This window comes from Mytilus galloprovincialis, chromosome 3, assembly GCF_965363235.1.
Source record: "Mytilus galloprovincialis chromosome 3, xbMytGall1.hap1.1, whole genome shotgun sequence".
Taxonomy (NCBI): Eukaryota; Metazoa; Mollusca; class Bivalvia; order Mytilida; family Mytilidae; genus Mytilus; species Mytilus galloprovincialis.
In genome coordinates this window covers 33,834,805-33,846,848 of record NC_134840.1, presented here as the reverse complement: position 1 = coordinate 33,846,848, position 12,044 = coordinate 33,834,805, and the positions used below count along the sequence as shown (strand labels likewise).

Genomic DNA, 12,044 nt, shown 5'->3' with positions numbered 1-12,044 from the left:
AAAGACAAATTATAGAAAGAATTAGCAATAACAACAATTATAATGTATCAAATATTATTATTTCGATGTTCTGTGGTAGCCTTTGGTGCTCTATTGTATTCTTTGGATTTCTCAGATAAAAAAAAAACAACGCTCTAGTCCCGTACTCGGTTTTTTTTTCATCCCCCGACCGAAAATGAAAATGAAAATGAAAGTAGAAAAAAATGGAGATTTAGAAAAGACATTGGAAAACAAATGATGTATAGAGTTAATCAATGATGACATCATAGGTAAGACGTCAACAATGTCGGTAAATTTGCAATACATTGATTATATATTATAAATATTACCACAGGAATCGGAAATTCTATCAATAAAAGTCTGGTAAATAAATTATAAATGATTTTTATTAATACAGACTATCACAGAAGAGTCGACTTTATTATGAATTTTCGATTCCTGTCACAGGGTTTTTTTTATTATTGGCAGGGTTTACTATCTATGCAATGATGGAAGACATGGAAAGCCAGGAAAAATCGGATTTTTCAGGCGTTTGCATGGATAGGTAACTCGGCAAGTAGTAACAAACCCCTATGATTCCTGTGATAGCACATTTACTTGGATGTATCTATATAGCCACTTTTATCCCATGCCAATATTTCACCCAACAATATGGTTTTCACTATATCCCACAGAAATTTACATCACCATTAACCCGAATAATTCAGTCGTTATATTCCGCTGATCTACAATTACTACATTAACGCAAGTAGGCGAAATCGATCACAGGGAGGGACTGATTTATTCGGGTTACATCACCAACAGGTATCTATAGAATCACTACTAATCAGATAAACTATGACACTTGTATTTCATTATATTATAAATCAATTATCTTAAGTTTCTAGAATATGTTTAATTTCTGCATCAATTAGTTAATTGACTTAGAATACAATGGAATATGACAGAGTAAAACAAATGTTAACACTGTCACAATGAATATGAACCTTGATGCTACAGACTGTTAAATGTGATAACTACATATATAGTATAATCAGTTTTTAATTACTAATAGTTGTAGAAGAAAAAAAAATGGAGACCTAAACAGTCTAGTTTCGCGCCTGTCCCAAGTCAGGAGCCTCTGGCCTTTGTTAGTCTTGTATTATTTTAATTTTAGTTTCTTGTGTACAATTTGAGAATTAGTATGGCGTTCATTATCACTGAACTAGTATATATTTGTTTAGGGGCCAGCTGAAGGACGCCTCCGGGTGCGGGAATTTCTCGCTACATTGAAGACCTGTTGGTGACCTTCTGCTGTTGTTTTTTTCTATGGTCGGGTTGTTGTCTCTTTGGCACATTCCCCATTTCCATTCTCAATTTTAGTTATCAACAGGGAATTGTACCTATAGTTAAGACAACACTATTCCTTGGTTAAAATTTTAAACGAAGGTCCAAAGCAAGGTTAAATCTGAATAATTTAACAAAGGATTTAATTAAAGGTTAGAGTTAACCACATGATGTAATACAGTTAATAATCTAGAGGTATATTTTAGTCAAAGGCTATGAAATTTAACCTGTGGTTAAAATTTAACATGTTTAATAAAGAGACGAACATCCAACTCCAGATTGGTATATTGTCTCATAAATTAATAAGCCAGGAATTAAAAGGGATTAGAAGGAAATTTTTAATTCAAGTTATATGCTTTCTGAATGTTATTCATGTACATCATTGTACACAGCATCCATAGTATAAGTCATCTGTAAACTCAGAAATTTTGTGATGTTTTTAACATTGCAAATTTTAAATTGCCACCAGATTTATGCATGTAGGTTTCGCAAAAACAACAGCTCCCATTTTAAGTTTTGATAACATTATTTGAACACATGATTTCCTGAAATTACAATAATTAAATCGACATTTCAACAATTAAAATTAGCTTGCAAATATCTGAATTTACAGTACAACTTAGTTGTATTTTTTATTTACTACAGCAAATGTAAAAAAAAATATGGATTTTTAAAGATTATTCTCTCTTATTGTTAAAGGACATTCATGATGGAGATGCAAACCTTAGCTATAGGACTATGAAGTCATTACTTGTTTTAGTTGGGGTAAGTGACACTATAACATATTTGCTGATTACACATGTACCGGTCGTACTGATTTATGGCTATGCTTTCAGTGGTAATATTATTAATGAAAATTAACTTTATTCATATAAACCTACCACATCAATCATCACACCTTTTAGTGTAAACTTACACAATACTGATGTTGAAATTAATGTGCATTCTTTTAGTTTATATCTTGTCAATAGTGATGAAAAAAATATGTTAATTGGAATCTATCAAAACTGGATATCTATAAAAGGAAAAAGGGTACATACATTACCTATACATGTAGTATGGTAAATGTTGTTAATCTAGGTCTTACATTTTATGTAAGATTTTTAGGATACTTTTAAAGATGAAATATTTCTTTTTATAACATGTAGAAGTACACACAATAATTTAAGTATGTTAACATCATGATGCCTTTATCAAAATGCCAATTTTATATTTTTATCAAGTTGTTTTATTTTAGATATACATACATGTTGCAGAATCAGTGTTTAAATCTTATGTTGACCAGTGTCCTTTGCAAGGGAAAGAGAGAATCTTCAGGTCTTCATCAGTATGTCAATCTTTACAGCAATATCACTGTTTGTATGATGACGATTTACATTTAGCAGAAATATGTCAAACTTTCAAACAACTTCCGCCAGGTAATAAAATATGTAATTTAAACAATATTTAGCTGTATTTGCTTTTCAAAACTTTCATGTTAGAATATAATATAGACTTTTATTGAATGTCTTATTGATGCATCAATTATAATTCAATTTTAACTTAAGCAATATTATACATCCCTCTCTCTTCCATCATCATGATCATGTGTGTTAATCTTTTGCAAGAAAAAGATGCTTCACAACTAAAAAGAAGTTTTAAGGGATATTATATAATGGACCTCAGTATTTTTTTTTTTGGTGTTATCAGATGTTTTATAGACATGATAGAAGGGTATTTACCTTATTTTAACAGTCATACAGAATTATATATATGAAGTTTAAATATGCCATTTATAGAAAGATAATTGATTATGTAATAACCTACTGTAGATGTAAATAGTTTAAGGTTGTGTCTGTAAAGAAATGATTCATTGTATAGAATTCCAGGAATCGCCAAAATAAGGAGAAAAAAAACAGAATAGCAGACTACTTCAACCATTAACATACCAATCCTTATAAAAAAAAATAACATACAAACAAAGACAAGAAACAATACATATTCCATGGTCCAGATAACTTGGTACAACTGTAGTGATGAAAAAACCTTTTCACTTTTCTTATCTTATCACCTTTGTGATTTACTGGTTAGTCAATGTTATCTTACAATCAGTTTTGAAATACACAAAATGTTTTTTGACCCTCAATGTAACCAGTAGATAAAAGAAGTGGATATACTTAAGAATTGACTAACCATGATTGTAGTAGCTTGTTAAAAAATTTTCATCACATTTTACAGGAAACTATCCACGATACAGTAGCTTTGGTGATGACATATACTATGATCCATGTCCTGCTGGGTTGTATCAAATGGGACCTGCCAAATCCTATGAAATAACAAATTGCTTGTTCACAAAATCTCATTGTACATCTGAGGGTCAAATAGTTTGCTCAAATGGAAGTGAAATATCTGATGTCACCTGCAGATGTGATTATCAGAATGGATATGCAATGGGTCAAACCAAATGTTGCTCTCCTACCTTATTTGAAGATTGCACTTGTTACAAAAAGAGATGTCCAGATGAAAATCAGGAGCTGGATCCAGGTAAAGTGAAACATAAAGAATCTTTATTTGATGGTCCTAATTCTAAATGTAGTTCTTAATTCCAATTTAGTACATGTAGTTCATATTTATCTGTATAATGATATATAATTTTGTATGTTGTCTGCCTGTCTGTCTGATGATCTTTGTTATACCCGGCTTAGGCAACAGGAGCATTAAGTGTTACCTTTTCACATCTGTCTAAAAAGTTCCGTTCTTTATTCTTTCTATCTGTCCCTCTGTCTGGGCAATTTTTGTTGTGAAGCTTGAAGTGTGGGCAATATTGTCCTTAGACACATTCAGTATTGATTGACTGATCCTTTTAAAATATTACCCTGTACTGGCCAATATTGTTCTCTTGCATAATTGCGCACAGTCAGAGCACCTAGTAAGATCTCCCATCCAACTAGAGGTAAAAAAAGTCATACATGTAAAGAAGTGCCTTCACCTTTTGTCATGATTACTGATTGTGTCAATGCTTTGATTGTTACAAATGTATGTGCATTCTGTGTATACTGTTTCATGATGGATTTAGTATAAAAGGATTATGCAAAAACTCTTAAAAACTAGAAGTTAACAAATTGTTTCAAATAAGAAAGAAATTGTCCATCACAATCTTTGCTAGTCATCATTGAACTTTAAAACAACCATTAGAAATGTCACTGTTTGATATTGTATTTCAGGGTAGGTTAGCTATAATAAATGCCTTTGTGATAATGTTTGTTGAAACAAGAATTATTCCTTCATGCATTAAATAGCTGACAGGCAACAACAATATAAAGGCATTATTTTGAAGGCTTTGCAATTTATGTAAGCTTTATTAATACTTTGCTTAATTTTCAAGTAAGAAGATTCCTGTTTTTTTTTACATCAAAATCTTTGGATAAATAAATAAATTTCTGTATGATAACATCAAACAAAAGTTTTAGTTCTGTCAATTTTTTTAGAGAGAATAGAACAACTAAAAGCAAGCAAAAGTTATTATGATAGATGTAGTACAAATTAAGTTAAATAATTTAAATTTGACTTAATACTTTTGGAAGTATTTCTTTCGAAATGTTGACAATTTGTCTTCAGTAAATAGGAAAACCAATGGTCAACTTCCATCTATGCATTTTCCCCAAATTTTCATGTGAAGAAATAATTATTATCAATATGAAATAGACATAAAGTTTTCGTATTGATGATATTAATAAAATGAGACACAGACAAACAGACAAACGTTTTTGTTTTGTTTTAATGAAAAACATGTAGGTAGTGTAAGCGTCGTATTGATTCTAGATCATAATTTGTTGACAAGTGATTGCTAGTATAATTAATATTTGCTTTTAGAACACAGATGCATTGAGATATGTTTGCATGTATACTATATTATAGTATTATCACATATTTATTACGAATGCGTTGGGTTTTGCATATGTAATAACCTCAAAATTGCCCAGGGCAAAAAAGAGTATATTGGTTATTGTGCCCTGATTACAAATGACATTACGTCATTGCGTCCTTAACAACTTTTAAATTGCTTTTGTGATGAAAAAAAAATAAGATTTACCTGTTATGTTTCATTAAATTTTGATAATTGAACTTTTTTTTCTCTTTTCTGCAAAACTTAGATATGTGATAAATGGATTATAACATGTCTTTTCCATATTGGCCCTGGTATAATCCTTAGACCCATATCGGCCCTCGGCTAAAGCCTCGAGGACGATATGGGAGTCTCGGGATGATACCAGGGCCAATATGAAAAAGGGCATGTTATAATCTATACTTATTAAGTGGGTGTTTCTGTATTGGCCCTGTTATAGATTAGAGGTTAGCTGTATTGGACCGAGACTCGAGAATCTATAACAGAGTCAATACAGAAACAGCCAGTTCATAACACTTTTATTAAATGATAATAAGAAAATTTATGCATAACGATACCACCAAAGTTAAGTGATGGCGTAAGAAAATTGAAACTGGAAGTGAATGTCCCATATGAGCCCAAAGGCCAATATGGCTTTTTTAGCTTGTCGTTCCAAAGGAACGGTGAGCTTTAGCCATCACTTGGCGTTCGTCGTCGTCTGTCGTGGTCGTCGTCTGATTGGTGTAAACCATTTCAAAAATCTTCTCCTCTGAAACTACAGAACCAATTCCAACCAAATTTAAGCTGAATAGTCCTGAGGGTATCTAGAATAAAGTTTTGTGTTTTATTTTCTGTTTTGTCAAAAAACATAGCCGCCATGGCTAAAAAAAGAACATAGGGGTAAAATGCAGTTTTTGGCTTATATCTCAAAAACCAAAGCAGTTAGAGCAAAATTGGTAATTTTAAGGAAATTTTGCAGTTTTTGTTAGTATTAATGATAAAGATAAACTGTTAACAGCAAATATGTTCAGCAAAGTAAGATCTACAAATAAGTGTGTATGACAAAAATTGTGAATTGACTCCTTAAAGAGTTATTGCCCTTTAAGGACAATTTTACACAATTTGTTTTCTTACTTTAAAAAATCTTCTTTTCTGAAACCACTGAACCAATTCCAACCAAACTTAAGCTGAATGATCCTTACAGTGTGTAAAATAAAGATTGTGTTTTTTTTCTGTTTTGTCAAAAAACATGGCCGCCATGGCCAAAAATAGAACATAGGGGTAAAATGCAGCTTTTGGCTTATATTTCAAAAACCAAAGCAGTTAGAGCAAATCTGACATGGGGTTAAAGTGTTTATAAGGTAAAGTTATATCAGTCCTGAAATTTTCAGATGAATTTAATAAACCATTTTTGGGTTGCTGCCACTAAATTGGTAATTTTAAGGAAATTTTGCAGATTTTGGTTATTATCTTGAATAGTATTAATGATAAAGGTAAGATGTAAATGTTTACTGATCAGCAAATATGTTCAGCAAAGTAAGATCTACAAATAAGTTCAAATGACCAAAATTGTGAATTGACCCCTTTAAGAGTTATTGCCCTTTAAGGACAATTTTACACAATTTGTTTATCATGTTTTCTAATACTTATTAATATACTTAAACCAAAAAAACAAACTATGATGAAATTGGACACTTTAACTCTTAAATGAAAGATGAATGCCAAAAAATCAAGGTGAGCGATTCAGGCTCTTGAGAGCCTCTTGTTCTGTATTGACCCTCTTTTTTTTCCGTATTGGCCCTGATTTTGAAAAGCAATATTAACTCTTTATTTATATGGACAGTGGAATGTTTTCAGTATTGTGCATGCTGATTTATCTGTATTAGGGCTTATTTGCTCATATCATTTAATAATATTAGTTTTAGATCACTCAATTATGAGTTGAAGAGTGGTTGCATATATGCTGTATATTTACTTTTTAGATTACAGATGTGTAAACAAATGCAAACATGGTTTTGTAAGAAAGCAAGGAGAGTTTTATTGTACCTTGATAGTTGAAACAAAGAACATGTAAGTTATATGGAAGGTGAAACTGCTGGATGAAAACATGTTAATCTATATTCTATGTACTGTGGATTCATTATTATTCGTTGGATACCAATTTGTGGATTGTGGGTATAGGTGAACAACGAAATTTAATGTTCAAGGAATGACAGATTTCTAAAGGCTTGTATAATGACTTCGGCAAAACCATGAAATTAAATGTCCAAGAACATGCAAGTTTTCTTTCATCCCCTTAAATTGATGCCAACAAAAATGAATGAATCCACAGTATATAAGAAAATCCTCACTGCAAATTAAGTTTTTCTTTACATTTAACATGTTTAAGTTGAAATACCTTTTCATGCTTTTCATATAATCTTCATTAAAATATATGAATTAGAAGAAGTGGTATGATTGCAAATGAAACAACTACTTTAAACCAACTTATTTTGTGAGCGATTTCTTTTCACGACTTTCGCGAGTTGAAAAATATCTCGAAAATAAATCGTCGCACATACATGAAATTTGGATCTTTCCTTATTAAACGTGAAATAAAGTATCCACGAAAATAAGTTGGTTTACAGTATCCAATAGGAATCGAAGGACTTGGGTGTAAGTAACATGTTAACTCTAGCAATATACTTTTAAAACATCATAAATATGATAAATGCTTGCATGAACATTTGTTTTGCATTCTATCCCAAATGTATTGTTTATCTGGAATCTGACTGCCTGACTTAGACAGAACATGAGTTTTGTATGGATATAATCTATTTAATTCCAGACATGAGGTAAATGGTCATCAAATAGTGTACAAAATAAGAAGGATTTCATATAATTTCAAAACATTTTAATGCATAAGTTAAAGACCAAATAAGTACTACGCCAAGTTTTATGTCATAAAGGATAATGCAGTATATATTTAACTAGAATAAAGCATAGTTAGATTAGTTTTACCCCTGATTTTCTTTGCTTAGTACTCATGTTCTTATATAATCTTCTTTTTTAGTACTCATGTTCTTTTAATTTTCTTTTGTAGAACAGAACCTATTTCAAACACTAGTTCTTTAAGTAAGTTTTTAAATAAAATCCCATGTATTTAGACTATATGGATAAAAGAAGATGTGGTATGAGTGCCAATGAGCCAACTCTCCATCCAAGTCACAAATTGTTAAAGTAAACCATTATAGGTCAAAGTACAGTATTTAACATAGAGCCTTGGCTCACATCAAACAGCAAGCTATAAAGAATCACAAAAATAACCAGTGTAAAACCATTCAAACAGGAAAACCAATGGTCTAATAGATATCAAAAATGAGAAACTAGAAACACTTATGAACCACATCAACAAACGACAACTACTGAACCTCAGATTCCTGACTTAGGACAGGTGCAAACAAATGCGGGTTTAAACGTTTTGATAGGTAACAACCTTCACCCTTATCAGAAACAATAGTGTAACATCAACACATCTATAGAAAGACACACTATAAAATATCAATTAAAATGGCTTAACTCAATCAAAAGACATATTAACAAAAGTGAACATACACTGAACCAATAAATTTGATCTATGATACAATGTAAATACAAAATCAATAAAATAAGAGGTGAATAAATAAAGTCAACAGTAGTATACCGCTGTGAGATGTTCAACAATTTGAAAAAACAACAATAACCTTGAACAAAAAGACGCCAAATACAATAATATACACAGGTAAATGAAAAAATATTTGTTGTAAGATATACTGTTTAAATGTAGAATGGAAATATTATTAATAAAATAAATAATTTTGTGCATAGTACCAAGAAGTGAAAATTTACAGTAATACCAAACACTTATTAAAGCTGGTATATGGACAAGATATATCACGGAAAGGTAAACATCAAATAACAAAAAAGCATTACAAATAGTATCAACAGGTCAAATTAACACTAAAGAACATCCCAGGGTTTTAGCATTTTAATGTCATGGACAGTCAAAGGAGACATAAATAATTTTATTTATTTCAAATACCTAAAATCTTTAATTATCATATACTGCAGAAAATTAAAATATAGATCTACAGAAACTTATGTAACAATCTCAAACCCATATCATATAATTGACCGGCTAAGTGCCAGCCCATAATGACTTGTGCAATGCCAAAAATTTAAAATATATGCATAATATGTTTAGATGAACTGTATATCATGTCATATGGTCATTCATAATTTCCTTTCTTCTGAGAGAATTTTATAAAACCACATCATCATACAATGTTCAAAGTACAACAGCTCTATTTACTCATATGACATAAGCAAATTTTACTTTTAAAAAAAATCACATGATATTGTTTAATTCATGACATTAAGTCAACATCTATAATGCTATTGTGCCCCAATTAATAAACTTTAGTAATTGACTGAAGATTTAAATAAAAAAGTTGGACTAAAATAATAGTCTTGACTGCATCTATCTCAGTGCAACAAACTTATCATTTGTTGTTGTTATATATATATATATATATATTCTAAAGAGTTTCTCTTGTAATGAATTTGGTGTTCATAACAGTTCTTTGTTGGTCTCTGTTAAATGTATTTACTACTTGTATTTATTTTCAGGAACTTTCAGTTAGACATGGTACATATACATGTTTAATGTTAAGGATATATGTTTTTTATCATTGCCCTTTTCATGGTGTTTATGTTGTTGATTCTTATCTCTATAATATACACCTTGCATCTCCTTTTATTCATGATAATCATATAAGTTGTTGTAACAAAATATCGCCTCTTTTTGTTCAAAAGGTAAAATAAGGTATTACTATATTTATAAAATTATTGAAAATAATTCACTAGCCTATGAAATATTACATTATTACAGGCGTTGGAAGCAAAAAGAGAACAGACCTATTTGTTGATAACGCTTTTAAGCAATATGATCTTACCAACATGAAAACCATCCTGTTCATCATTCTTGGTATATACATACTGCATATAGTTGTTATGATTAGTAAGTATTTATATATTTTGACCTGATTCACCAAAGTTGTAGTGTGAAATAAATTTTAACTTCTACTGTGGAACCACTTCCTGTTTGTTTATGAACATGTATGTAGTTTGAAATAAGTGAAAACAGAAACTTTTCATCAATCTTTTCTTGGCTTCTATGGAGCAATAATTTGAAATTTTGTCTGGTGGATTTTGATAGCATAAAACTGTAAAAAGATTTTTTTGTACCACCGCAATTTTGCATTCATTTATTGCTCTCATATTGTCTAAGTGGCATCAGCTTCTAAATACAATAACTTTAGCTGAATGAATCTCTATGAAATTTTACCAGAAGGTTCAATACCACAAAAAGAAGGTAGAGGTTATGGTACAAACAGGTCTGGAATTATGGGCCAAATTTTTTCGGGAGGGTTCATATTTTTTTTATTAAAGTCATAATTAACGAGTGACTGGTGAAAAATAATGTTATTCCAATTCTTGAACCAATGCATACAAACATCATAAACTTAGTCTTCTGTGCACAATTTTATCATTTTTCGTATAAATTTCGTATAATCGTCAATATTTTGTTCAATCGGTCAGTGTTGTTGTGAAAATATTGCAGGTAATTTAAAGTTCGTGTTTGGAAGCCGAAGTTTAAAGATTGTCACCTGTTTGTCAACAAACAACAAAAAAAGCATGGATATTGAGCACGTGTTTAACATGTACCATCAGATAATTGTTTATTTTAAGGACATCCATGCGTATTGCGATCACTGTTTTTTTTACGAGATGTGTCACACTGAGGTCACTTTGCGTACGGAAAATATGTCAGGGAATTACTTCCTGATAAAGTAAACTTCTTCTAAATATGAACAAATTAAAGAATTTTCTTCAGAAAAAAGTATATGTTCACAAGTTTTATAATGAAAACTATCCATTGAGCTATAAAAAACATATGCATTATTTTTTTTAATTTGAGGTTTCTTATGACTTTAATTTTTCACGCTTTTTCCATTTTGTTTTTGGGGGGAAAGGAGGGGGGGGGGGGGGGGGCAAGTTTTTCTCAATTTTTATTTGATTGGATCCAACGAGACAAAATTGATGGTATTATTTAAATGCATTTTCAGACAAAAATATGTTCCACTATTGAATTTGACTGAGAATTATGTCACAGGTGAATGCATAGCAGGACATGCTTACCTTGTCTAGAAACCTACTGGGGTAGTCATAATCATTTAGACTTTATGCCATTTTATACCTATAAGGCTATATTCTAAAAAAAAAAAAAAACCCACCAAGATGTAGGTTTGAAAGCTTATCTGTCCACATTTAATGATTTTAAGAAGAATTATCAAATGTTTTGTTACTTTTGCTTTTACAGTCTATGGTGTATACACTGAAACATGGAGGCCATTCAGGTTTAAACTCTTCCCATTCCTTGCATGGACTTTGATTGTGACACTCTGTTTAGGTAGGTTGGTTTTTAAGTTTTGTGAAAAATCCATGTATCTTTTTAAAGTTTTTGCATTTCTTTGAAAAAATTTACATTGAAAATATTTGAAAAGGAGAAATTTCAGTCTGTTGATCACTTACATCATCAATGAAAGTGTTGTCTTTATTTCATTGAATTCTGCAAGAAAATTAAATTTAAAAAAGTGGTCACTAATTGTATATTTTTCATTTATATACATTTTGAGATAATTCTTAAATTTCAGCTCTTTCTATAGTGTTTGCAGATTTTAAATGGACTGCACAAATTGCTTTCTCTGTATTTACAGTAGAAATGTTATGTAAGTATGACGTTAACATAATATACACCTAAAGTAAGTCATTT

The 12,044-nt window shown here is 30.5% G+C and overlaps 1 protein-coding gene across 2 annotated transcripts in view; it reads left to right on the top strand.

Annotated features, from left to right (window-relative positions):
* Nucleotides 1-1,966: 1,966 nt before the first annotated feature.
* The window catches only part of LOC143067776 (uncharacterized), a 51,715-nt gene continuing 41,637 nt past the window's right edge, over nt 1,967-12,044 (top strand). For both annotated transcript variants that reach the window (XM_076241313.1, XM_076241312.1), the window contains exons 1-8: nt 1,967-2,091; nt 2,564-2,744; nt 3,544-3,849; nt 7,174-7,261; nt 8,274-8,305; nt 10,101-10,229; nt 11,592-11,681; nt 11,926-12,000. In XM_076241313.1, the coding sequence (XP_076097428.1) occupies nt 2,065-2,091; nt 2,564-2,744; nt 3,544-3,849; nt 7,174-7,261; nt 8,274-8,305; nt 10,101-10,229; nt 11,592-11,681; nt 11,926-12,000 (928 nt within the window). In that variant the 5' untranslated portion in view covers nt 1,967-2,064. The remainder of the gene's footprint in view (nt 2,092-2,563; nt 2,745-3,543; nt 3,850-7,173; nt 7,262-8,273; nt 8,306-10,100; nt 10,230-11,591; nt 11,682-11,925; nt 12,001-12,044) is intronic.